This window comes from Salmo trutta, chromosome 38 (assembly GCF_901001165.1).
Source record: "Salmo trutta chromosome 38, fSalTru1.1, whole genome shotgun sequence".
NCBI lineage: Eukaryota > Metazoa > Chordata > Actinopteri > Salmoniformes > Salmonidae > Salmo > Salmo trutta.
In genome coordinates, this window is record NC_042994.1 from 21,669,976 (window position 1) to 21,697,586 (window position 27,611).

Consider the following 27,611-nt stretch of genomic DNA (forward strand, 5'->3'; position numbering starts at 1 on the left):
AATGGACGTTCAGAGTGATGATGCTGGCTGTGTGGAACTGAGAGAATGGACGTTCAGAGTGATGATGCTGGCTGTGTGGAACTGAGAGAATGGACGTTCAGAGTGATGATGCTGGCTGTGTGGAACTGAGAGAATGGACGTTCAGAGTGAGGATGCTGGCTGTGTGGAACTGAGAGAATGGACTTCAGAGTGATGATGCTGGCTGTGTGGAACTGAGAGAATGGACGTTCAGAGTGATGATGCTGTCTGTGTGGAACTGAGAGAATGGACATTCAGAGTGATGATGCTGTCTGTGTGGAACTGAGAGAATGGACGTTCAGAGTGATGATGCTGTCTGTGTGGAACTGAGAGAATGGACGTTCAGAGTGATGATGCTGGCTGTGTGGAACTGAGAGAATGGACGTTCAGAGTGATGATGCTGGCTGTGTGGAACTGAGAGAATGGACGTTCAGAGTGATGATGCTGTCTGTGTGGAACTGAGAGAATGGACGTTCAGAGTGATGATGCTGGCTGTGTGGAACTGAGAGAATGGACGTTCAGAGTGATGATGCTGTCTGTGTGGAACTGAGAGAATGGACGTTCAGAGTGATGATGCTGGCTGTGTGGAACTGAGAGAATGGACGTTCAGAGTGATGATGCTGGCTGTGTGGAACTGAGAGAATGGACGTTCAGAGCTGTTTTAGTGTCTCTGACCCCTGTGCTTAGGAGTCTGTGGAGAGGTGATGCCTCTTAGTTGTGGTGGAAATTGACGGGATATTGTGTTTACTTGGTGCATGCGACGTCATCTCTCTGAGTCTACCTTCCAGGTGTAGTGTACCTTTGGGTTCCTGTTGTGGAAGTGTTCTTCCTCGGTGGTGTAGAGCTCCGCAGGGGAGCTGGGTCTCTCTGGGGTGAGGACGCCTCGTAACACATCACACACCAACAACCGACACAGCCTCTCTCTGCTGCAGCTCCCTCTACCCACACACCACACACACACACACACACACACACACACCACACACACACACACACACACACCACACACACACACCACACACACACACACACACACACACAGAGAGAGACACACAGAGAGAGACACACAGAGAGAGACACACAGAGAGAGACACACACACACACACACACAGAGAGAGAGACCCACACACACAGAGAGAGACACACATAAACGCATGAATACACAAACAAACACAATTATGCTTAATACAACTGTGAAGTTACAAACACACCCTCCCTCCCTCCTTCCTCACACCCTCCCTCCCTTCACTTCCCTCCTCCTTCCTCACACCCCTCCCTCCCTCCTTCCTCACACCCTCCCTCCCTTCACTCCCTCCCTCCTTCCTCACACCCCCCTCCCTTCACTCCCTCCCTCCTTCCTCACACCCTCCCTCCCTCCCTTCACTCCCTCCCTCCTTCCTCACACCCTCCCTCCCTCCTTCCTCACACCCTCCCTCCCTTCACTCCCTCTCTCCTTCCTCACACCCTCCCTCCCCACACCCTCCCTCTCTCCTCACACCCTCCCTCTCCTCACACACCCTCCCTCCCTCCTCACACCCTCCCTCCCTCCCTCCTCACACACACCCTCCCTCCCTCCTCACACACACCCTCCCCCCACACCCTCCCTCCCCACGCACACAGACCTCCCCACATACACCCTCCCTCCTTCCCCACATCCTCCCCCCACACCCTCCCTCCCTCCCCACGCACACACAGACCTCCCCACACACCCTCCCTCCCCACCCTCCTCACACACACCCTCCCTCCCCACACCCTCCCTCCTCACACACACCCTCCCTCCTCACACACACCCTCCCTCCTCACACACAACCTCCCTCCCCACACCCTCCCTCCCTCCTCACACACCCCCTCCCTCCTCACACACCCTCTCCCTCCCCACACACACAGACCTCCCCACACACACCCTCCCTCCCCACACCTCCCTCCCTCCCCACACATACACAGTCCTCCCCACACAGTCCTCCCCACACCCTCCCTCCCCTTTCCCCACACTCCCTCCCCCCTCCCAACACCCACCCTCCCTCCTCACACCCACCCTCCCTCCCTCCCTCCCTCCCCACACTCCCTCCCCCCTCCCAACACCCACCCTCCCTCCTCACACACACTCTCCCTCCCTCTCCACCCTCCCTCCCTCCACCCTCCCTCCCTCCCCACACCCTCCCTCCCTCCCCCCACCCTCCCTCCCTCCCCACACTCCCTCCCCCCTCCCAACACCCACCCTCCCTCCCTCCCTCTCCTCCCTCCCTCCCTCCCTCCCCACAGACCTCCAGGGCGTGTCTCTGGTCGGCGGTCTTGTCCTGGTAGAGAGCCACGCCCCTCAGTGTCACCTGGATGGAAGCTCCGCCCAGCAGGACAGGGTGTGTGTTGAGACGCCACACCTCTGTCCTGATGCCTGGGACCTCCGACTTAAATATAAACTCTACACGCTGGCTGTCACCTGGTAGAATCACACCTGGTACAGAGATAGATACAGAGAGAGACAGAGAGGGAGAGAGAGATGGGGAAGGGAGAAGGAGAGAGAGATGGGGAGGGGAGAAGGGGAGAGAGATGGGGAGAAGGAGAGAGAGAGATGGGGAGGGGAGAAGGAGAGAGAGATGGGGAGAAGGAGAGAGAGATGGGGAGAAGGAGAGAGAGAGATGGGGAGAAGGAGAGAGAGAGAGAGAGAGAGAGAGAGAGAGAGAGAGAGAGAGAGAGAGAGAGAGATGGGGTGGGGTGGGGAGAAGGAAAGAGAGATGGGAGCAGGAGAGAGAGATGGGGAGGGGAGAAGGAGAGAGATGGGGAGAAGGAGAGAGAGAGATGGGGAGGGGAGAAGGGGGGAGAGAGAGAGAGAGAGAGATGGGGAGGGGAGAAGGAGAGAGGAATGGGGGGAGAGAGGGACAGAGAAAGAGAAAGGAGGACAAAGCAGGTTGTAATTATAACATGCATTGACGTAAATGCTGCCAGCTGTGTGAACAAAAGCACAGCGTGTGTGTACGTTCATAGTGTGTCTACGCGTACATGTGTAGTGTGTGTGTGTACCTGTGGAGGTGTTGAAGTAGAAGTGCTGTGTGTGTGTGTGTGTGTGTCCTGGCGTCAGGGAAGCTGTGTGGTACAGCCAGGCGCTGCCAGCTGTAGTAGACTGCTGTACTGCCCTCGTTCTGCACCTCCATGTCTGAACTGTCTCTCTCTCCTGACAGGGCCTCAAACGTTACCCTGGCACTGATACCCACCTCCCCCTGGGAGGAGAGAGAGGGAGAGGGGGTACGGGAGAGAGGGAGATAAGAGGGAGGGGAGAGAGATGGGTTGAGAGAAGGGAGGGAGACAGAGGGGAGGGAGGGAGGGAGGGAGGGAGGGAGGGAGGGAGGGAGGGAGAGGAGGATTGAAAGGAGGATGAAGAAGGAGAGTGTGAGGGAGGAGGGAGAGAGGGGGAGAGGGGGTAAGGTAGAGAGGGAGATAAGAGGGAGGGGAGAGAGAGAGGAGGGTTGAGAGGAGGATGGAGAAGGAGAGAGAGAGAGGAGGGAGAGAAAGAGAAAAGGATGGAGAAGGAGAGAGGGAGGGAGGGAGGAGAGGAGATAATATGCTGTTTTTCAGTGTTGTAACTAACAAAGAGTACTATGACTAAAACCTGTTGTTGAAATCATTTCTCCTCCACTCACCAAACAATAGACCATATGAACAAGAGTTTTATCATTCTACTGTGTATACGTGGTGGCTCTACAGGTTCACAGTGTGTGTGTGTGTGTGTGTGTGTGTGTGTGTGTGTGTGTGTGTGTGTGTGTGTGTGTGTGTACACCTTGTGAGAGGTGGAGTTGCCTGTCCAGCGGGCGGGCTGCCCACAGAACCTCAGGGCAGGCACCAGCACCGCGTCCAGCATGACATCATCAAACTGCGACAGAGGGTCACTGGGAACAGACAGAGGGACAGGTCGTGTCTCAAATGGCATCCTATTGCTTATATAGTGCCTTACTTTTGAACAGAGGCCCCTATGGGCCCTACATAGTGAATAAGGTGCCCTCTGTACCATAAGGCTCTGATCAAAAGTAGTGCACTAGGACTATATAGGGCATATAGGGCCGACTGAGTGTACATTTGGGATGTACACTCAGTCACTATCGGCCATGCTACAATGGACCAACATGAGAATATTTTTTATTTATTTTATTTTACCTTTATTTAACTAGGCAAGTCAGTCACTTACTTACAATGACAGCCTACCGGGGAACAGCGGGTTAACTGCCTTGTTCAGGGGCAGAACGATTTTTACCTTGTCAGCTCTGGGATTTAATCCAGGAACCTTTCGGTTACTGGCCCAACGCTCTAACCACTAGGCTACCTGCCGCCCCCAGAATCAATACACACGGTCACTATCGGCAACGCTACAATGGACCAACATGAGGATATTATCAGAATCAATACACACGGTCACTATCGGCAACGCTACAATGGACCAACATGAGGATATCTTCAGAATCAATGAGCCACTAGATAAACTGTTTGTCAGTGATTTAGGATGAGGGGGGCATTTCTTACTGGTTCTCCTTCTGCTCCGCCTCCCTAAGCTCCTCCCTCTCCTCCTCATCCAATATGGGGCTCCGCTTCACAGTGACAGAGGTGAAGGGCTGGCCTATGCCAATCACCTCCAAGCCATCTATATCCTAGAGAGGCAGGGAGAGGACAGTATAGTGAGAGACTGAGAGAGAGAGAGAGAGAGAGAGAGAGAGAGAATAGGGTCCTGTGGCTCTGGCCAATAGTAGTGCACTATCTAGGGAATAGGGTCCTGTGGCTCTGGCCAATAGTAGTGCACTATCTAGGGAATAGGGTCCTGTGGCTCTGGCCAATAGTAGTGCACTATCTAGGGAATAGGGTCCTGTGGCTCTGGCCAATAGTAGTGCACTATCTAGGGAATAGGGTCCTGTGGCTCTGGCCAATAGTAGTGCACTATCTAGGGAATAGGGTCCTGTGGCTCTGGCCAATAGTAGTGCACTATCTAGGGAATAGGGTCCTGTGGCTCTGGCCAATAGTAGTGCACTATCTAGGGAATAGGGTCCTGTGGCTCTTGCCAATAGTAGTGCACTATGTAGTGAACAGGTTGCCATTTGGGATGCATTCTATAACTAGGGAACAAACCAGACAGTAATTGTTCACTGAAATATGACTGAACAGTATCAGTGACAGGTAACACAACATAACATGAACAGAGTATCAGGGTATCAAAGTGACAGGTAACACAACATAACATGAACAGAGTATCAGGGTATCAAAGTGACAGGTAACACAACATAACATGAACATCTACCCACTGTCTTCAGCCATGTCAATATGTAGTCTGTTTCTACCCACTGTCTTCAGCCATCTCAATGTGTAGTCTCTGTTTCTACCCACTGTCTTCAGCCATGTCAATATGTAGTCTGTTTCTACCCACTGTCTTCAGCCATGTCAATATGTAGTCTCTGTTTCTACCCACTGTCTTCAGCCATGTCAATATGTAGTCTGTTTCTACCCACTGTCTTCAGCCATGTCAATATGTAGTCTGTTTCTACCCACTGTCTTCAGCCATGTCAATATGTAGTCTCTGTTTCTACCCACTGTCTTCAGCCATGTCAATATGTAGTCTCTGTTTCTACCCACTGTCTTCAGCCATGTCAATATGTAGTCTCTGTTTCTACCCACTGTCTTCAGCCATGTCAATATGTAGTCTCTGTTTCTACCCACTGTCTTCAGCCATGTCAATATGTAGTCTCTGTTTCTACCCACTGTCTTCAGCCATGTCAATATGTAGTCTCTGTTTCTTTCTGTCCATTTCTCGCTTTCCCTCTCAATCTGTTCTCAGCGCTCTCTCTCTCTCTCGCTCTCTGTCTCACGCTCTCTCTCTCTCCATCATCTATCTGACAGCACATTCTGTCTCTGTCTGTTTCTCTGGACACATCAAACTCCCAGTCAGACCACACTGACATCCACACACATACACACACACACACATACACATACAAACACACATACACCCACCACCGCCAGACCAGAACATACAGGTTCATTACAACACTGCCTTACACCATTCTCATTATTAATGAGAGTGTGTGTCTATATGTGTGTGTGTGTGTGTGTGTGTGTGAATGAACTCCCCCATAATAAGCGCCTATTACTTAAGCTGCTAATCAGGTCTAATTGACAATGACTATGCACAGAGGGTGAGGAGAGGCAAAGCTGTGGGTGTCTGTTGTATGTATATGTGTTACGTGTGCTAGTGTGTGTTTCTGGACCAGTGTGTGTGTGTGTGTGTGTCTGACGGTGCCCCAGGTCTCTCTCAGTGATAGGGTTATTGTTATGTTACAGAACCGTAGAACAGGACTGTCTCAGTGATAGGGTTATTGTTATGTTACAGAACCGTACAACAGGACTGTCTCAGTGATGGGGTTATTGTTATGTTACAGAACCGTACAACAGGACTGTCTCAGTGATAGGGTTATTGTTATGTTACAGAACCGTAGAACAGGACTGTCTCAGTGATAGTGTTATTGTTATGTTACATTACTGTAGAACAGGACTGTCTCAGTGATAGTGTTATTGTTATGTTGTAGAACAGTAGAACAGGTCTCTCTCAGTGACAGGGTTATTGTTATTGTTATAGAACAGGACTGTCTCAGTGACAGGGTTATTGTTATGTTGTAGAACAGGACTGTCTCAATGATTTGATTTGGATCTCTTTTAGTGTCATAGGCGTCGTAAGGATAGGACCAAGGCGCAGCGGGTAAAGTGCTCATCTTCTTTATTTGAAGTAACGTGAACACCTAAACAAAATAAACAAAACGACGAAACAGTTCCATAAGGCACACAGGCTATACAGAAAATAACCACCCACAAAACACAAGTGAAACAAACACAACTAAACATGGCCTCCAATTAGAGACAACGATAACCAGCTGCCTCTAATTGGAGGTCATTGCCAAAAACCCAACATAGAAATAGAAAACTAGATATAAACATAGAAATAGATAACATAGAACCTAAACCCCAAAACACACAAAACAAACACCCCCTGCCACATCCTGACCAAACTACAATAACAAATAACCCCCTTTACTGGTCAGGATGTGACAGTTAGTCCCCATTTGGACTAATCTTCCAAGAGTCCTTAAACATTAAAATACAATTTATAATACGAACACATTTTCACATATAAACACACTATTACAAACATACATAATATACTAACATAATGACCCAAAAAAATACTCAATCTAAAAAATATTGATTCTTCATCTACTATAGTCCCACAACATTTCTATGTATTATATTTAAATTGTTTTAAAATAATGTTTAAATGTATATATTGAAAGGTTTCTGGTTTGCTTAGTTAATTTATTCCATTTCTTCATTGCTCTAAATTGAAATGTTCTTTTGCCTATTTCTCTTTTCTGTCTGGATAACGCATAGATGGTGGACAATCTATTCCTAGTATTTACTGAATGTCTGTCTCTTACCAACTGAATACCGTTGTGAATAGAACTTGGCCGTTTTAAATTATGTATATTATAAAATAAGCATGTTTTTTTTTATTATCTTGTCGATTGATGACCAACCAAGAACATTGCGCATGACTGCAACAGAAGAACCATATCTCCACCGTAAAACAATCCTTGCTGCTTTGTTCTATGCATTCTGCAGCCTCCTAATTTCACTTGATGATGCATTTCCCCAGACCACAGAACAGTAGTTCACCTGACTCTCAATTAATGCTTGTGTTATTTGCTTAAGAATTTTTCCTGGTAAATATTTAGCTATCCTTCTGATTATGCATGCAGTTATTATTATTTTTTTTTTTACATAGATTAGTTATTTGAGACGACCATGATAAGCAGTTGTCTAGCTGCACTCCCAATAGTTTGGTTTCTGCCACTTCTTTAATTTGTACTCCTCCCATACTTAATTGTATCCCATGCTGTTTTGGCCTTTTCCTAGTGGAACAGACCAACATAATTTTGGTTTTCTTGGTGTTTAAAACAAGTTTGTTCTGGCAAACCCACTCCCTGATATTCTCCAAATCTCCTTGTAAAGCTTGCTGTACCTATTGAACCGATTGTCTTGCTGCATAAATTGTAGTATCATCTGCAAATATAATAGCTTGAGTTTCAGCTAAGGCATAGGGAAGGTCGTTGGTATATATTAAATAAAGAAGTGGCCCAAGGCAGCTGCCCTGCGGTATTCCACAGTTTAAAGCATGAGGGGAAGAAAATGAACCATTGATATAGGTGGACTGTTTCCTGTCAGATATGACTGTACCCAATTCAATGCTACCTCCTTAAAACCATAATGCATTAATTTTGTCAAAATTATTTCATGATCCACTAAATCAAATGCTGCACTGAAATCTAAAAATAGTACACCCACAAACTTGCCATATCCATAGCATTGAGCCACTGGTCAGTCATGTCAACCAATGCAGTGGTAGTGGAATGTTTTTTGCGATAAGCATGCTGATTGGCTGTAATCAGATCATTCTTTTCCATGTACTCCCATATTTGTCTACTCACAATACCCTCCAATATCTTACTGAGTGTAGGGAGTAGACTAGTTGGTCGACTATTGGCAGGAGTAGCGGGTTCTTTGCAGTCTTTCGGAATAGGACACAGTTTGGCATGCTTCCATACATTTGCAAACATCCCCTTTTCCAGTGACCAATTAAATATGTATCTCAGTGGAACTGCAATCTGGGGAGCAGCACAGCGTAGCAAAAAATTGTCCATAAGACCATAACCTGTAGATTTACCATCAGGTAATGACTTCAATAGGTTTAACACCTCCTTCACTGACACCGTTTGCAGACTAAAAGAGCAGGTCTTGTTGCTCATAATATGATAATCAATCCATTGGACAATAGCTTGCTTGGAAGAATGTATGTTTACAGTGTTGCTCAGTAAATGTATTTTCTTTGTAAAAAAAAAAAAAAAAAAAAAAAAAAAAAAAAAAAAAAAAAAAAAAAAAAAAAAAAATAGGCAAAATGATTGGCAATATCAACTGGTTTAGTTATTATTCTCCCGTCAACCTCCACACTAGATGGGCATGATGAGATAGATGTACCAAGTAACTGTGTTCCATACCTTTTTAGAATCATTTTTACAATCAATAAAAGCATTGTTGTAAAATAACTTTTTTTCCTTTCGATTCAATTTAACTGCACAATTACGTAATGTTCTATAATTCTGTTCATCAATTTCTGATTTGGATTTGGCTGCTAAGACTTTTGCCATATTTCTTTGAGAAAAAGCCTCACCCAGTTCATCATCAATCCATGGAGATGGACGAGCACCAACTGTACTCTTTCTTATAGGGGCATGATGGTCCATAACCTCAGTGAGCAAATCAATAAAACATTCTGTTGCGTGATTTAAATCATCCTCTAGATAAATCAGCTCCCAGGGTACAGCAGCCAAATCATTTAGAAATAGCTCATGATTAAATGTTTTAAAATTTCTCTTGACCACAATCCTAGGGGGTTTCTTTGGAACCTTGGTGTTCATGGTTATGGTCACAATATTATGGTCTGTCCAGCCCACTGGCATTGATCTGGCTTTTAAGCATTGCGATGGTATATTACAGAAAATCAGATCAATGCATGTGTCTGAACGATGACCCAACTTAATTGATGATCTAGTAGTATCATTAACCATTTGTTTCAAACCACAGTTCTCGGCATATCTCATCAATTTTGTTCTATTTGAATTATTGTGATCCTTCCAATTTATATTAAAATCACCCAAGATAAATACATCTCTGTTGCTATCTGTGGCCTGGTCAAACCCAGTACATAAGTCATCCAAATAGGACACCTTAGAGCTAGGTCTATACACACATCCTACCAATATGGCTGCCTGGTGAGGCAGATGTACTTGAGCCCATAGTGCCTCTACTTGACATACATTAAGGTCATCCCTCCTCTTAAAAGGTATCTGATTCTGAATATACAGTGCTACACCCCCACCATTCCTATTCCTGTCCCTTCTCAGTAGACTATATCCAGGAATGTTAATTTGCCCATCATTTACAGATGCATCTAAATGCGTTTCGGTCAAAGCCAAAATATGAATATTATTTATCTTGACCAAGTTAAAAACCTCATGTATTTTGTTAGGAAGGCTACATACATTAACCTGAGCTATATGCAACCCTTTCCTTATCAAGTGGAGATCAATAGAGCATGTATTCATTATAGTTGAAGTTGTCATGATACACTACAACACACAAATTTGAACATTCAATTAAAATAGCCAGGGAGTTACTCTAGGGTCCCGATACAATTGCCCGATGATATAAAGCTTATCCATCACCATGGAGACTCGTTGATTCAGGCAACGCTTTTCCTTCATGATGGGATATAGTTTTTTTCTCCTTTCATTGATCTCGGTGGGGAAGTGATCATTCATTCCAAAATCAGTGTTTCTGAGTTCTCTGCCCATGTTCTTTGTCATTTCATTTTGCTTAAATTTGTCAAAACATGCAATAATAGCCCGTGGCCTATTTCCAGAGGTCTTACCTATTCTATGGACTCTGGAGAAAGTAACATTACGCACAACATCAGTGGGCAGTTTTAGTTGAGTTGACATAAAATCTCAGACTGTGTCCTCACAGCCTCTGCTGTTGTCATTCTCCGGTATCCCTGAAAATATTAGATTGTCCCGCATTGATCGACACTGTACATCAAGCAAGGTTTCTTTAAGTTGTTTGTTCTCCCTTTGTACCACCTCCACCTTGCTATGAATAGAGTCTACAGTACCTTTCATCCCTTTGTACCACCTCCACCTTGCTATGAATAGAGTCTACAGTACCTTTCATCCCTTTGTACCACCTCCACCTTGCTATGAATAGAGTCTACAGTACCTTTCATCCCTTTGTACCACCTCCACCTTGCTATGAATAGAGTCTACAGTACCTTTCATCCCTTTGTACCACCTCCACCTTGCTATGAATAGAGTCTACAGTACCTTTCATCCTTTGCACCACCTCCACCTTGCTATGAATAGAGTCTACAGTACCTTTCATCCCTTTGCACCACCTCCACCTTGCTATGAATAGAGTCTACAGTACCTTTCATCCCTTTGTACCACCTCCACCTTGCTATGAATAGAGTCTACAGTACCTTTCATCCCTTTGCACCACCTCCACCTTGCTATGAATAGAGTCTACAGTATCTTTCAGCTCCGTGTTCTCTTTCCTTAGATCATCAATCTGACGTTGGCTAAATTCTAGACCGGCACGTAATGCATTGATGTTCTCTCGTAATATATTCAAGATATCAAAGGCAAGCCTTACGTTGATGGATTTTAACAAGTCAACATCCATATCAGTAAACCTCTCCCCACTCACCCTCTTACTAGAGATGGTTTGGTTCCATCGTTGATAACTATTTGCCAACCTGGTTTTGGTTAATTTTGTTGATTGGGTTGGTTGTCCTTAACAATGCTTGAATCCTCCGAAACCAGCGACATGTTTCTTTGAGTTCGTAAGTATCTCTCGTCAATGAATCGTTCAAGCTCTTCAATGGACTCTGAATCATCCAGCGTGTTTACGGGCAGAGTTAAACACACAAACTCAACTGAAAACCGGATGAAGGTGCAACTGATTCAATAGTGTTATTGTTATTGTCAGGTGCGTCGTAGAAAGTGGACCAAGGCGCAGCGGGTGTCGTGCTCATCTTCTTTTATTTATATAAGTGAACACTTAAACAAAATAAATAGATGTAAACTAACAGTTCCGTAAGGACTATACGAAAAACAACTACCCACAAACACAAGAGAAAATAAACCCACTTAAATATGGCCTCCAATTAGAAGCAACGACAACCAGCTGCTTCTAATTGGAGGTCGTTCCCAAAACTAACATAGAAATAGAAAAACTAGAAAACCCACATAGAAATAGAAAACATAAAACATACACCAAAAACCCCGAAACACACAAAACAAATACCCCCTGCCACGTCCTGACCAAACTACAATAACAAATAACCCCTTTTACTGGTCAGGACGTGACAGTTATGTTGTAGAACAGGACTGTCTCAGTGACAGGGTTATTGTTATGTTGTAGAACAGTAGAACAGGTCTGTCTCAGTGATAGTGATAGTGATAGTGATAGTGATAGTGATCCAAAAACAAGTCTCTCACCGTTGCCGCCTGCTATAGACCCCCCTCGGCCCCTAGCTGTGCTCTGGACACCATATGTGAACTGATTGCCCCCCATCTATCTTCAGAGCTCGTGCTACTAGGCGACCTAAACTGGGACATGCTTAACACCCCAGCCATTCTACAATCCAAGCTTGATGCCCTCAATCTCACACAAATTATTAATGAACCCACCAGGTACAACCCCAAAGCCGCAAACTCTGGCACCCTCATAGATATCATCCTAACCAATGTGCCCTCTAATTACACCTCTGCTGTTTTCAACCAAGATCTCAGCGATCACTGCCTCATTGCCTGCACCCGTAATGGGTCAGCGGTCAAACGACCTCCACTCATCACTGTCAAACGCTCCCTGAAACATTTCAACGAGCAAGCCTTTCTAATCGACCTGGCCCTGGTATCCTGGAAGGATATTGACCTCATCCCGTCAGTAGAGGATGCCTGGTTATATTTTAAAAATGCCTTCCTCTCCATCTTAAATAAGCATGCCCCTTTCAAGAAATTTAGAACCAGGAACAGATATAGCCCTTGGTTCTCCCCAGACCTGACTGCCCTTAACCAACACAAAAATATCCTGTGGCGTTCTGCATTAGCATCGAACTGCCCCCGCGATATGCAACTTTTTAGGGAAGTTAGAAACCAATACACACAGGCAGTTAGAAACGCCAAGGCTAGCTTTTTCAAACAAAAATTTGCTTCGTGCAACTCCAACTCTAAAAAGTTCTGGGACATTGTAAAGTCCATGGAGAATAAGAACACCTCCTCCCAACTGCCCACTGCACTGAAGATAGGAAACTCTGTCACCACCGATAAGCCCACTATAATTGAGAATTTCAATAAGCATTTTTCTACGACTGGCAATGCTTTCCACCTAACTACCCCTACTGCATTCAACAGCACTGCACCCCCCACAGCTACTCGCCCAAACCTCCCCCATTTCTCCTTCTCCCAAATCCATTCAGCTGATGTTCTGAAAGAGCTGCAAAATCTGGACCCCTACAAATCAGCTGGGCTTGACAATCTGGACCCTTTCTTTCTAAAATTATCTGCCGAAATTATTGCAACCCCTATTACTAGCCTGTTCAACCTCTCTTTCGTGTCGTCTGAGATTCCCTTAGATTGGAAAGCAGCTGCTGTCATCCCCCTCTTCAAAGGAGGTGACACTCTTGACCCAAATTGCTACAGACCTATATCCATCCTACCCTGCCTTTCTAAGGTCTTCGAAAGCCAAGTCAACAAACAGATTACCGACTATTTCGAATCCCACCGCACCCTCTCCGCTATGCAATCTGGTTTCAGAGCTGGTCATGGGTGCACCTCAGCCACGCTCAAGGTCCTAAACGACATCGTAACCGCCATCGATAAGAAACAATACTGTGCTGCCGTATTCATTGACCTGGCCAAAGCTTTTGACTCTGTTAATCACCACATCCTCATCGGCAGACTTAGTAGCCTTGGTTTCTCAAACGATTGCGTCGCCTGGTTCACCAACTACTTCTCTGACAGAGTTCAGTGTGTCAAATCGGAGGGCCTACTGTCTGGACCTCTGGCAGTCTCTATGGGGGTACCACAGGGTTCAATTCTTGGGCCAACTCTTTTCTCTGTATACATAAATGATGTCGCTCTTGCTGCTGGTGAATCTCTGATCCACCTCTACGCAGACGACACCATTCTGTATACTTCTGGCCCTTCTTTGGACACTGTGTTAACAACCCTCCAGACAAGCTTCAATGCCATTCAACTCTCCTTCCGTGGCCTCCAACTGCTCCTAAACACAAGTAAAACTAAATGCATGCTCTTCAACCGATCGCTGCCTGCACCTGCCCGCCCATCCAGCATAACTTCTCTGGACGGTTCTAACTTAGAATTTGTGGACAACTACAAATACCTAGGTGTCTGGTTAGACTGTAAACTTTCCTTCCAGACTCACATCAATCATCTCCAATCCAAAGTGAAATCTAGAATTGGCTTCCTATTTCACAACAAAGCATCCTTCACTCATGCTGCCAAACATACCCTCGTAAAACTGACCATCCTACCAATCCTCGACTTCGGCGATGTCATTTACAAAATAGCCTCCAATACCCTACTCAACAAGCTGGATGCAGTCTATCACAGTGCCATCCGTTTTGTCACCAAAGCCCCATATACAACCCACCACTGCGATCTGTATGCTCTCGTTGGCTGGCCTTCACTTCATAATCGTCGCCAAACACATTGGCTCCAGGTCATCTACAAGACCCTGCTAGGTAAAGTCCCCCCTTATCTCCGCTCACTGGTCACCATAGCAGCACCCACCTGTAGCACGCGCTCCAGCAGGTATATCTCTCTGGTCACCCCTAAAGCCAACTCCTCCTTTGGTCGTCTCTCCTTCCAGTTCTCTGCTGCCAACGACTGGAACGAACTACAAAAATCTCTGAAATTGGAAACACTTATCTCCCTCACTAGCTTTAAGCACCAGCTGTCAGAGCAGCTCACAGATTACTGCACCTGTACATAGCCCATCTATAATTTAGCCCAAACTACTACCTCTTCCCCTACTGTATTTATTTATTTTATTTATTTTGCTCATTTGCACCATATTATTTATATTTGAACTTTGAACTTTCTTCAAACTACAAATCTACCATTCCATTGTTTTTCTTGCTATATTGTATTTACTTTGCCACCATGGCATTTTTTTTGCTTTTACCTCCCTTATCTCACCTCATTTGCTCACATTGTATATAGTCTTATTTTAATTTTTTTTCTACTGTATTATTGACTGTATGTTGTTTACTCCATGTGTAACTCTGTGTTGTTGTATGTTGTCGAACTGCTTTGCTTTATCTTGGCCAGGTCGCAATTGTAAATGAGAACTTGTTCTCAACTTGCCTACCTGGTTAAATAAAGGTGAAATAAATAAATAAATAAATAAATAAATACAATAGGGTTATTGTTATATTATAGAACAGGACTGTCTCAGAGATAGGGTTATTGTTATGTTGTAGAACAGTAGAACAGGTCTGTCTCAGTGACAGGGTTATTGTTATGTTGTAGAACAGGACTGTCTCAGTGACAGGGTTATTGTTATGTTGTAGAACAGGACTGTCTCAGTGACAGGGTTATTGTTATGTTGTAGAACAGTAGAACAGGTCTGTCTCAGTGATAGGGTTATTGTTATATTATAGAACAGGACTGTCTCAGAGATAGGGTTATTGTTATGTTGTAGAACAGTAGAACAGGACTGTCTCAGTGACAGGGTTATTGTTATGTTGTAGAACAGGACTGTCTCAGTGATAGGGTTATTGTTATGTTGTAGAACAGGACTGTCTCAGAGATAGGGTTATTGTTATGTTGTAGAACAGTAGAACAGGTCTGTCTCAGTGACAGGGTTATTGTTATGTTGTAAAACAGGACTGTCTCAGTGACAGGGTTATTGTTATGTTGTAGAACAGGACTGTCTCAGTGACAGGGTTATTGTTATGTTGTAGAACAGGACTGTCTCAGTGACAGGGTTATTGTTATGTTGTAAAACAGGACTGTCTCAGTGACAGGGTTATTGTTATGTTGTAGAACAGGACTGTCTCAGTGACAGGGTTATTGTTATAGAACAGGACTGTCTCAGTGATAGGGTTATTGTTATGTTGTAGAACAGGACTGTCTCAGAGATAGGGTTATTGTTATGTTGTAGAACAGTAGAACAGGTCTGTCTCAGTGACAGGGTTATTGTTATGTTGTAAAACAGGACTGTCTCAGTGACAGGGTTATTGTTATGTTGTAGAACAGGACTGTCTCAGTGACAGGGTTATTGTTATGTTGTAGAACAGGACTGTCTCAGTGACAGGGTTATTGTTATGTCGTAAAACAGGACTGTCTCAGTGATAGGGTTATTGTTATGTTGTAAAACAGTAGAACAGGTCTCTCTCAGTGATAGGGTTATTGTTATGTTGTACATCCACATCAGACACACAGTGTGCCTCTCTCTCTGTTAACTTGTACACTGTCATTAAACTTATTCAGGACATCAAGAGTTAGGGCAGCTCACCCTGAGCGGGGAGGGAACAGGGAAGGATGGGGGTTTGTGGAGGAGGTGGAGTGGTTAGAGTAGGCTATTTAGTGGTGTGTAGGTGTTGGAAGGTCTTTGAAGTGGAAATAAATTAACACTGTATTTATAGTGAGGCAAAACTTATTCAGCTAGCAGGAGTATTGTGGAGTGAGGTAGAGAGTATTGTGGAGTGAGGTATAGAGTATTGTGGAGTGAGGTATAAAGTATTGTGGAGTGAGTGAGACAGTATTGTGGAGTGAGTGAGACAGTATTGTGGAGTGAGATAGACAGTATTGTGGAGTGAGGTATAAAGTATTGTGGAGTGAGATAGACAGTATTGTGGAGTGAGGTAGACAGTATTGTGGAGTGAGGTATAGAGTATTGTGGAGTGAGGTATAAACTATTGTGGAGTGAGTGAGACAGTATTGTGGAGTGAGTGAGACAGTATTGTGGAGTGAGATAGACAGTATTGTGGAGTGAGGTATAAAGTATTGTGGAGTGAGATAGACAGTATTGTGGAGTGAGGTATAGAGTATTGTGGAGTGAGGTAGAGAGTATTGTGGAGTGAGGTATAAAGTATTGTGGAGTGGAGGGAGACAGTATTGGAGTGAGGTAGAGAGTATTGTGGAGTGAGGTAGAGAGTATTGTGGAGTGAGGTAGAGAGTATTGTGGAGTGAATTAAAGAGTATTGCCAATGAATGAATGACTCAACTTAACCGTACAAAAATCAGTTTATCCCCCTGTGGACAAACTTGGAATTCTGTGCGTCTGTGTGTCGTCATGCCGTGCGTGTGTTGTGTGTGTGTGTGTGTGTGTCTTACAGGCTGGTTGAAGTCCAGGTCTTTGAGAACATCTCTGAGCTCATGTCGTCGGTGCTGCAGATAGAGACTCTGGTCCCAGGTCCTGCTAGGTGAACCACAGGTCTCTGGGAGAACATTACCTACAACACGCAATGAGGGGTTCTTTATTTTAGAAACTGTCTGTGTGTGTGCGTTCATTCGTATGTGTGTGTGTGTGTGTCTGTTTTTGATTTGTGTTCATTCGTGTGGGTGTGCATGAGTGCATTCATTCATATGTGTGTGTGTGTGTATATCTGCATTCATTCTGTGTGTGTTTACCTGACTCCATGTGGATGCTGTGTAGCTGTGAGATGTGTGTATGTATTTACCTGACTCCATGTGGATGCTGTGTGATGTGTGTATGTGTTTACCTGACTCCATGTGGATGCTGTGTGATGTGTGTATGTGTTTACCTGACTCCATGTGGATGCTGAGTGGCTGTGAGATGTGTGTATGTGTTTACCTGACTCCATGCAGATGCTGTGTGGCTGTGTGATGTGTGTATGTGTTTACCTGACTGCATGCAGATGCTGTGTGGCTGTGTGATGTGTGTATGTGTTTACCTGACTCCATGTGGATGCTGAGTGGCTGTGCGATGTGTGTGACAGGTTCCTGCTGTCCTCTCTGTGTCAGGGTCGCTGAGATACCACTCAGCTCATCACCAAACCTCTGAGGAAGGCTCCAGAACTCACTGCCTACACGGTAACCCTGGCAACACACACACAGGTTAGTTCTAAATGGCTAGAGTAGCAATAGACACCCCCCTCCAGGTGACTCCTACCTGTCCAGAATGTATGGCTGGCAGGCCTCGGGTGATCAGTTCTCTCTGCTCCTGAGTCTCTCTGAAACGGTTGGACTGGTTCATCAACAGCCTCTCTACTGGCTTCTGGAGCAAGTCTATATATATATATATATATATATATATATATATATATATATATATATATATATATGAATATATATATGAGAGAGAGAGAGAGAGAGAGAGAGAGAGAGAGAGAGAGAGAGGCGAAAGAGAGAGATAATGCTGATGGTAGTTGTAGTCCTTTATGTGGTAGTTGTAGTTCTGTTAGACCTACTGGAGATAAGGTCCTGCTGGTGTCGTCTCTGGGTCATATGTGTGTGCCAGTGCTGCAGGGCGTGGCTCTGGATGTCTCTCTGACCCCTGGGGACTGGAGGGGGTCTCTCTGCACCCCTCTGACCCCCCAACACCTGGGAGACGGCTCTCTGAGGGGCTGGCACCCTCCTCACCAGCTGGAGAGAGAGATACGGGGGAGGGAAAGGTTAACAATATTTCAAGTTTAGAGTCAGAACCCATCAGAGAGAAAGAGAGATAGAGAGAGAAACATTGTCATTGTAACATTGATTGAAGAGCATTATAACAAAAACCATTATTTTTGTTAGAAGGGATTTTCAACCATGGTATCTTCTCTCACCTCAGTCTCTCCCCTGGCCTGCATCTCTGTCCTGAAGTCCTCCAGACTACCCAGAATGCTGTGGGGGAGGACCATCCCCTGGGCGTCGAAGCGAGGTCCCCCCGGTCCTGACAAAACCACACCGCAACATCACGTCAACATCACCTCTCCATTAACTACACAAAACACTATTCAAATTCAAATTGTAAATAGTTGATTCATCTCACGGGGGGCCACTACGTAGGCAGGAGAGTAGAAATACAACATAGAAGAGCACCAGTGGAGGCTGGTGAGGGGAGGACGGCTCATAATAATGGCTGGAATGGAGTGAATGGAACCGTATCAACCACATCTTTTATGTGTTTGATACCATTCTAGTGACTCCCTTCCAGCCATTATTATGAGCCGTCCTCCCCTCACCAGCCTCCACTGAAGAGCACACAACATAACAACAGACAGCACCAATAGTTCTACACAGCATGAGGATGAATGATAACATTCTAGGTGACTAAAGAACTGTCAAAACAGATGAACATGAACATGAACATAAAGGTGAAGTGGATTTTCGACATTCGTTTCTGAGCCCCTTTCCTTGTTTGTATTCACCAGTGGTTCCCAACCGTTTCATAGTCCCGTACCCCTTCAAACACTCAACCTCCAGCTGCGTACCCCCTCTAGCACCAGGGTCAGCGCACCCGCAAATGTTGTTTTTTTTGCCATCGTTGTAAGCCTGCCACACACACACTATACGATACATTTATTAAACATAAGAATGAGTGTGAGTTTTTCTCCCATCCTGGCTCGTGGGAAGTGACAAAGAGCTCTTATAGGACCAGGTCACAAATAATATTATAATAATAATCAATCATTTTAATCTTTATTTAGCCATCTTACATATAAAACTAACCACAGGTTAATGAGAAGGGTGTGCTTGAAAGGATGCACATAACTCTGCAATGTTGGGTTGTATTGGAGAGTCTCAGTCTTAAATCATTTTCCACACACAGTCTGTGCCTGTATTTAGTTTTCATGCTAGTGAGGGCTGAGAATCCACTCTCACATAGGTACGTGGTTGCAAAGGGCATCAGTGTCTTAACAGCACGATTTGCCAAGGCAGGATACTCTGAGTGCAGCCCAATCCAGAAATCTGGCAGTGGTTTCTGATTCAATTCAATTTTCACAGAACCGCTTGTTGCAATTTCGATGAGGCTCTCTTGTTCAGATATCGGTAAGTGGACTGGATGCAGGGCATGAAAGGGATAACGAATCCAGTTGTTAGTGTCATCCGTTTCAGGAAAGTACCTGTGTAATTGCGCACCCAACTCACTCAGGTGCTTAGCTATATCACATTTGACATTGTCTGTAAGCTTGAGTTCATTTGCACACAAAAAGTTCATACAATGATGGAAAGACCTGAATTGTCCTTGTTATTGCAGACAGAGAAGAGCACCAACTTCTTAATCATAGCCTCAATTTTGTCCCGCACATTGAACATAGTTGCGGAGAGTCCCTGTAATCCTAGATTCAGATCATTCAGGCGAGAAAAAACATCACCCAGATAGGCCAGTTGTGTGAGAAACTCATCATCATGCAAGCGGTCAGACAAGTGAAAATTATGGTCAGTAATAAAAACTTTAAGCTCATCTCTCAATTCAAAAAAACGTGGCAATACTTTGCCCCTTGATAACCAGCGCACTTCTGTATGTTGTAAAAGCGTTACAAGGTCGCTGCCCATATCATTGCATAGTGCAGAAAATAAACGAGAGTTCAGCGGCCTTGTTTTAACCTGTTATGGCTAGGGGGCAGTATTTTCACGGCCGGATAAAAAAACGTACCCAATTTAATCTGATTATTACTCCTGCCCAGAAACTAGAATATGCATATAATTATTAGCTTTGGATAGAAAACACTCCAAAGTTTCTAGAACTGTTTGAATGGTGTCTGTGAGTATAACAGAACTCATTTGGCAGGCCAAAACGTGAGAAGATTCTGTACAGGAAGTACCCTGTCTGACCATTTCTTGCCCTCCTTGATCATCTCTATCCAAAACAGGGGATCTCTGCTGTTACGTGACACTTCCTACGGCTCCCATTGGCTCTCAGAAGGTGGCAAAAAGCTGAATCGTGGCTTTGCAGGCCCTGGTTGAAAAACATTAGCGCGTTTGGATAGTGGCCGGTCACAGTACTATGAGACTCAGGCTCGTGCACGAGGGGATCCCATGCTTTTATTTTCTCTCTCTTTGTACGTACACACGCTTTCACGGTCGGAATATTATCGCTTTTTTACGAGAAAAATGGCATAAAAATTGATTTTAAACAGCGGTTGACATGCTTCAAAGTACGGTAATGGAATATTTAGAAATCTTTTGTCACGAAATGTGTCGTGCGCGTGACCCTTATTTACACTTCGGATTTACACTTCGAACAAAACGCCGCTATTTGGATATAACTATGGATTATTTTGAACCAAACCAACATTTGTTATTGAAGTAGCAGTCCTGGGAGTGCATTCTGACGAAGAACACCAAAGGTAATCAAACTTTTGTAATAGTAAATCGGAGTTTGGTCAGGGCTAAACTTGGTGGGTGTCAAAATAGCTAGCCGTGATGGCTGGGCTATCTACTCAGAATATTGCGAAATGTGCTTTCACCAAAAAGCTATTTTAAAATCGGACACCTCGATTGCACAAAGGAGTTCTGTATCTATAATTCTTAAAATAATTGTTATGTTTTTTGTGAACGTTTATCGTGAGTAATTTAGTAAATTCACCGGAAGTTTGCGGGGGGTATGCTAGTTCTGAACGTCACATGCTAATGTAAAAAGCTGGTTTTTGATATAAATATGAACTTGATTGAACAAAACATGCATGTATTGTATAACATAATGTCCTAGGCGTGTCATCTGATGAAGATCATCAAAGGTTAGTGCTGCATTTAGCTGTGGTTTTGTTTTTTGTGACATTATATGCTAGCTTGAAAAATGGGTGTCTGATTATTTCTGGCTGGGTACTCTGCTGACATAATCTAATGTTTTGCTTTCGCTGTAAAGCCTTTTTGAAATCGGACAGTGTGGTTAGATAAAGGAGAGTCTTGTCTTTAAAATGCTGTAAAATAGTAATATGTTTGAAAAATGGAAGTTTTTGTATTTTTGAGGAATTTGTAATTCGCGCCACGCCCAATCATTGGATATTGGAGCAGGTGTTCCGCTAGCGGAACGTCTAGATGTAAGAGGTGTTAACAAAGTTAACCATTTTCACTGTAGTGTCCAAAATGTCTTTCAAGTTGTCAGGCATTCCCTTGGCAGCAACAGCCTCTCGGTGGATGCTGCAGTGTACCCAAGTGGTGTCGGGAGCAACTGCTTGCACGCACGTTACCACTCCACTACGCCATCAGTACAGATACCAACATGAGCAGCAGCTACGTTTGCCTACATACGGACCGTTAGTGGAATTCCCGCGAGAGAGTAACGGTTAATGTGATTGGATGTTAATTATTTGACTAGGCTACCAACATTGTGTTGTTATTTCGCCGAACACTAGATGGTTACATTTTTTTTTGGCAGTGTAACGAGGCTACTCAGGCGAGAAAAAAACCTCACCCAAATGTATAGCCCCGTTGGAAAATATAAATGTACTGTTTGAAAATGTGAAGATTTTATTTTATTTTTTATATTTTTATTTGCCGTAGCCCCGACGGCATTGCACGTACACCAGTTAGGGAATACCTGGATGTCTACACCGCTGGTCACAGAAACCTGGTCCTGGATGTCTACACCACTGGTCACAGAAACCTGTTCCTGGATGTCTACACCGCTGGTCACAGAAACCTGGTCCTGGATGTCTACACCGCTGGTCACAGAAACCTGGTCCTGGATGTCTACACCGCTGGTCACAGAAACCTGGTCCTGGATGTCTACACCGCTGGTCACAGAAACCTGGTCCTGGATGTCTACACCGCTGGTCACAGAAACCTGGTCCTGGATGTCTACACCACTGGTCACAGAAACCTGGTCCTGGATGTCTACACCACTGGTCACAGAAACCTGGTCCTGGATGTCTACACCACTGGTCACAGAAACCTGTTCCTGGATGTCTACACCACTGGTCACAGAAACCTGGTCCTGGATGTCTACACCGCTGGTCACAGAAACCTGTTCCTGGATGTCTACACCGCTGGTCACAGAAACCTGGTCCTGGATGTCTACACCACTGGTCACAGAAACCTGTTCCTGGATGTCTACACCACTGGTCACAGAAACCTGGTCCTGGATGTCTACACCACTGGTCACTGAAACCTGTTCCTGGATGTCTACACCGCTGGTCACAGGAACCTGGTCCTGGATGTCTACACCACTGGTCACAGAAACCTGTTCCTGGATGTCTACACCACTGGTCACAGAAACCTGGTCCTGGATGTCTACACCACTGGTCACTGAAACCTGTTCCTGGATGTCTACACCACTGGTCACAGAAACCTGTTCCTGGATGTCTACACCACTGGTCACAGAAACCTGGTCCTGGATGTCTACACCACTGGTCACAGAAACCTGGTCCTGGATGTCTACACCACTGGTCACAGAAACCTGTTCCTGGATGTCTACACCACTGGTCACAGAAACCTGGTCCTGGATGTCTACACCACTGGTCACAGAAACCTGGTCCTGGATGTCTACACCACTGGTCACAGAAACCTGGTCCTGGATGGCTACAGTGTGTTGCAGGCTTTTGCACCAGCCCAGCTCTAAAACACACCTGATTGAACTAATCATGGGCTTGAGAATCCCACACACCTGATTGAACTAATCACAGACTTGAGAATCCCACACACCTGATTGAACTAATCACAGACTCTAGAATCCCACACACCTGATTGAACTAATCACAGACTCTAGAATCCCACACACCTGATTGAACTAATCACGGACTTGAGAATCCCACACACCTGATTGAACTAATCACGGACTTGAGAATCCCACACACCTGATTGAACTAATCACGGACTTGAGAATCCCACACACCTGATTGAACTAATCACGGACTTGAGAATCCCACACACCTGATTGAACTAATCACAGACTCTAGAATCCCACACACCTGATTGAACTAATCACAGACTCTAGAATCCCACACACCTGATTGAACTAATCACAGACTCTAGAATCCCACACACCTGATTGAACTAATCACGGACTTGAGAATCCCACACACCTGATTGAACTAATCACGGACTTGAGAATCCCACACACCTGATTGAACTAATCACGGACTTGAGAATCCCACACACCTGATTGAACTAATCACGGACTTGAGAATCCCACACACCTGATTGAACTAATCACGGACTTGAGAATCCCACACACCTGATTGAACTAATCACAGACTCTAGAATCCCACACACCCCGGTAGCTCTCTAGGACCAGGATTGGTGACCACTGTATTGTGTTGAGTGACCACAACCGTGATACACCCCACCTGTACTCCACACCTCCGGCCAGAAGGGGCAGTGTAGCCAGCTCACCTGTGTAGTCCAGTGGCTGTGTGGTGGTGTCCTGGGCCAGGGGGCGGGCCACCGCTACCCTCACCCCCTTTCTGATGTCATCAGGTGGGCGGGTCTTACGCACCAGCACTCGGGTCACTGCTGCAGGCTTCTGGGGTTCTTTAGGGGGCTGGAGCACCCGCAACTATGGACGTACACACACACACACACACACACACAATGGTGGCAGGTAGCCAAGCGATTACAGCGCTGGGACAGTCACTATAAAGTTGCTCCTTCGAACCCAGAGCCGGCAAGGTGGAAAAATCTGCCCAGTTAATCTCCAACATTAACTGCTCCCCCGTCGCTGATGATTCAGAGGGGTTGGGTTAAATGAGGAAAACACATTTTGGTTGAATGCATTCAGTTGTGCAACTGACTAGGTGTCCCCTTACTATTATGTATGCATACACACACGTTACGTACACACACACACACACACATAAACATTATGTACACACACACACATTATGTACACACACACACACACATTATGTACAGATGCACACACACACCTTCTCCAGGTCCTCAGGTCTGATGGCCAGGGCCTGGATGTCCTCTCCTTTAAGAGTGGGGCTCTGAGGCTGCTCTTCACTCAGACACGACGAGAAATCCTCTGACACTTTCAGACGTTTCTTCTCTGGAGACGAGAGGACAGGATGAGGAGAGGAGAGAACCAGCTGTTTCATTGCAAGCACATGGGGCCAACATGGCACCTGTTCAAATTCGGAATAATAAACCAAGCTTCCCCATTTCTGAATGTATTTGTTTTGGCTTGCACTCATATGGGGAAAACCAAGTTTCCAGTGATGATACACACAGCCAACTACTGAACCAACAGCATCAGGCTTAACAAACACTGACTCATAGGCCAGGCTACATGTGAACTACTGAACCAACAGCACCAGGCTTAACAAACACTAACTCATAGACCAGGCTACATCTGAACTACTGAACCAACAGCATCAGACTTAACAAACACTAACTCATAGACCAGGCTACATCTGAACTACTGAACCAACAGCATCAGACTTAACAAACACTAACTCATAGACCAGGCTACATCTGAACAACTGAACCAACAGCATCAGACTTAACAAACACTAACTCATAGACCAGGCTACATCTGAACTACTGAACCAACAGCATCAGACTTAACAAACACTAACTCATAGACCAGGCTACATCTGAACTACTGAACCAACAGCATCAGGCTTAACAAACACTAACTCATAGACCAGGCTACATCTGTACTACTGAACCAACAGCATCAGGCTTAACAAACACTAACTCATAGACCAGGCTACATCTGAAATGTAGACCATTATTTGCTGTTAGCAACGCTATTGTTACATCACATCACATCACCTCCTGACCATGAGAGAAAGAGTGGAGCAGAATATCCACACACACACACACACACACACACACACACACACACACACACACACACACACACACACACATAGTTATGCAATTCTGTCCGTCCTCAGCGCTCCAACTGCAACAGAGTCTGTCCCTGGTTACCATGACCACCATACAACCCACCGCTTATCTTTTTAGTCTGACCCTGGTTACCATGACCACCACACAACCCACCGCTCGTCTTTTGAGTCTGCCCCTGGTTACCATGACCACAACTTTTGCTTCTCTACTTTTCTACCCCCCTCCCTCCCCCTCCCCCCCCCCCCCCCCCCCCTCCCCCTCCCTGCCACCTGTTCTGAGGCTCGGTACATTCTGTGTGGTTTTCAGAGGAGGGTAGCACCTTGCGGAGAGTGAGAGAAGGCCACAGAAGGGATAAAAGAAAAACTGCAGGAGTCTCATCCTTCATAGTGGGTGACCTTGGTACACAATGGAAGGCAACGGGGACACTGAGGCTCCACATGCACTCTCTTTGTGACTGTATCCTGTTAATGTACACACACACACCAGCATTCACACAAAAATAAACACACACACAGATAAACATACACACACAACTGCATTCACACAAAAATAAACACACACACAGATAAACATACACACACAACAGCGTTCACACAAAAATAAACACACACACAGATAAACATACACACACACCAGCGTTAACACAAAAACAATCACACACACAGATAAACATACACACACAACACCGTTCACACAAAAATAAACACACACACAGATAAACATACACACACACCAGCATTAACACAAAAACAATCACACACACAGATAAACATACACACACAACAGCGTTCACACAAAAATAAACACACACACAGATAAACACAAACACAACGACAGAGCCCCACGTAAACAAATACACACCTATGCCTCGAGAATGTCTTTTACAGAGTAAAGACAGGAAATTAGATTTCACTGTGTCCTTGGAGGTCTTGTTCCTTATCTCTCTTCTTTCTCCCTCTTTTTTATTTTAATTTTATTTCAGATGACTGAGAACAAATTCTCGTTTACATGATTCATGACTATCTAGCCCCCCCCCCCCCCCCCCCCCCACACACACACACACACACACACACACACACACACGTACTAACGTTAACGAATAGACAGAAGAGGAACGGGAGGGGTCAGGAGGACAATGTTAAGTGTGTGTGTGTGTGTTTAGTTAGCTAGCTAATAGTATAACAGCTATGTTAGCTAGCTAGCTAATAGTATAACAGCTATGTTAGCTAGCTAGCTAATAGTATAACAGCTATGTTAGCTAGCTATATTCTACATACCTGGCGGGGTCCGAGGTCTCGCCTCCTTTTTGGGAGTTTTGCCAGTGGATTTGCCTAGACTTGCCATTTCAATGCTTAGGCTAGCGAAGGTAACGTTAGTTAGTTGTAGCCTAGCTAGTTAGTTGTAGCCTAGCTAGTTAGTCAACTCGGCAGCTGAGCGAGTCGTTTTAGCTAAAGTTAATTGGTGTCACGCAGGGAGACAAGAAAGTTACAATTGTCCCTAAACAGTGACATTTATAAAATGCATACAAAAGCAACTTCGTCGTTGAGTAAACTTTTGATAGCTAGCATCTAGCCTTGTCATTCATGTCTCTTTCTCCCCGCTGCCACGCTGTACCCATGGCAACGGACGCTTGGTTGCTCTTAAAGGGATGCTCACTTTCTGTCGGACAACAGTCAAATCCAACAGCGCCGAATAAGAATTTCCCTCGAAGGAAATTAATCAAGCCTAATTCTAGGCAGTCGGCAGCACAAAGTAACACATACTATTTGTATAAAATTGCAACTATGGCACTTTGGTGATGCTCGTATATATATATATATATGTGTTGACGGTGCTCTCATGTTTTGTTCCTCAATACATTAGGCCTTTATTTGTTGGACTATTTCATCACAAAATGTAATGAAAAGTAAAGAAAATGACATTGATCTGGCCAATAATTAATAGCCTTATAAGGCTTATTTTTGCTCATACAGAAAGGCTAAGGGCCAGATGTGTCACCGTGTGCCAGCAGTAGGTAAACAAATACATATGGCTTATTTGTATGTTGATATTGAATAAAAACACCAGATCATCACAATCTCCCATAGCCTCAATTTATCCAACCACCACAACGTACGCAAAAAAAACAAAATGCCTGTCTTGGCCGTGCACCTTGAAGTAGAACTGGGCCTGGCCACTTCC

At 44.9% G+C, this 27,611-nt stretch overlaps 1 protein-coding gene across 3 annotated transcripts; it reads right to left on the minus strand.

The window, feature by feature from the left end:
- Positions 1 to 917: 917 nt before the first annotated feature.
- LOC115178414 (MYCBP-associated protein-like) lies at positions 918 to 27,070 on the minus strand. 3 transcript variants are annotated; one of them, XM_029739593.1, is made up of 13 exons: positions 26,708 to 27,070; positions 24,500 to 24,624; positions 23,967 to 24,129; positions 18,473 to 18,579; positions 18,116 to 18,290; positions 17,818 to 17,933; positions 17,600 to 17,744; positions 17,019 to 17,137; positions 4,528 to 4,652; positions 3,791 to 3,899; positions 3,037 to 3,233; positions 2,283 to 2,470; positions 918 to 956 (listed from the first exon to the last, which is right to left on the minus strand). In XM_029739593.1, the coding sequence occupies exons 1-12, from the start codon at positions 26,772 to 26,774 to the stop codon at positions 2,452 to 2,454; spliced, it is 1,467 nt and encodes a 488-aa protein (XP_029595453.1). In that variant the 5' UTR covers positions 26,775 to 27,070; the 3' UTR covers positions 918 to 956; positions 2,283 to 2,451. The 3 variants fall into 3 exon arrangements, with proteins under 3 accessions (XP_029595453.1, XP_029595451.1, XP_029595450.1); XM_029739591.1 differs by lacking the exon at positions 26,708 to 27,070 and having other exon boundaries at positions 17,818 to 17,876; positions 24,500 to 25,024; XM_029739590.1 differs by lacking the exon at positions 26,708 to 27,070 and having other exon boundaries at positions 24,500 to 25,024.
- Between the last annotated feature and the right edge of the window lie 541 nt (positions 27,071 to 27,611).

What these genes read in the sequence shown, in the direction of transcription:
- LOC115178414 (XM_029739590.1), bottom strand. Translation starts at nt 24,769, where the DNA reads ATGAGTGCAAGCCAAAACAAATACATTCAGAAATGGGGAAGCTTGGTT. An exon ending in ACAGCCACTGGACTACACAG is followed by an intron (nt 18,580 to 23,966) that starts GTGAGCTGGCTA and finishes TGGTTTTGTCAG; the next exon opens with GACCGGGGGGACCTCGCTTC. An exon ending in GCGGAGCAGAAGGAGAACCA is followed by an intron (nt 3,900 to 4,527) that starts GTAAGAAATGCC and finishes GTCTGTTCCCAG; the next exon opens with TGACCCTCTGTCGCAGTTTG.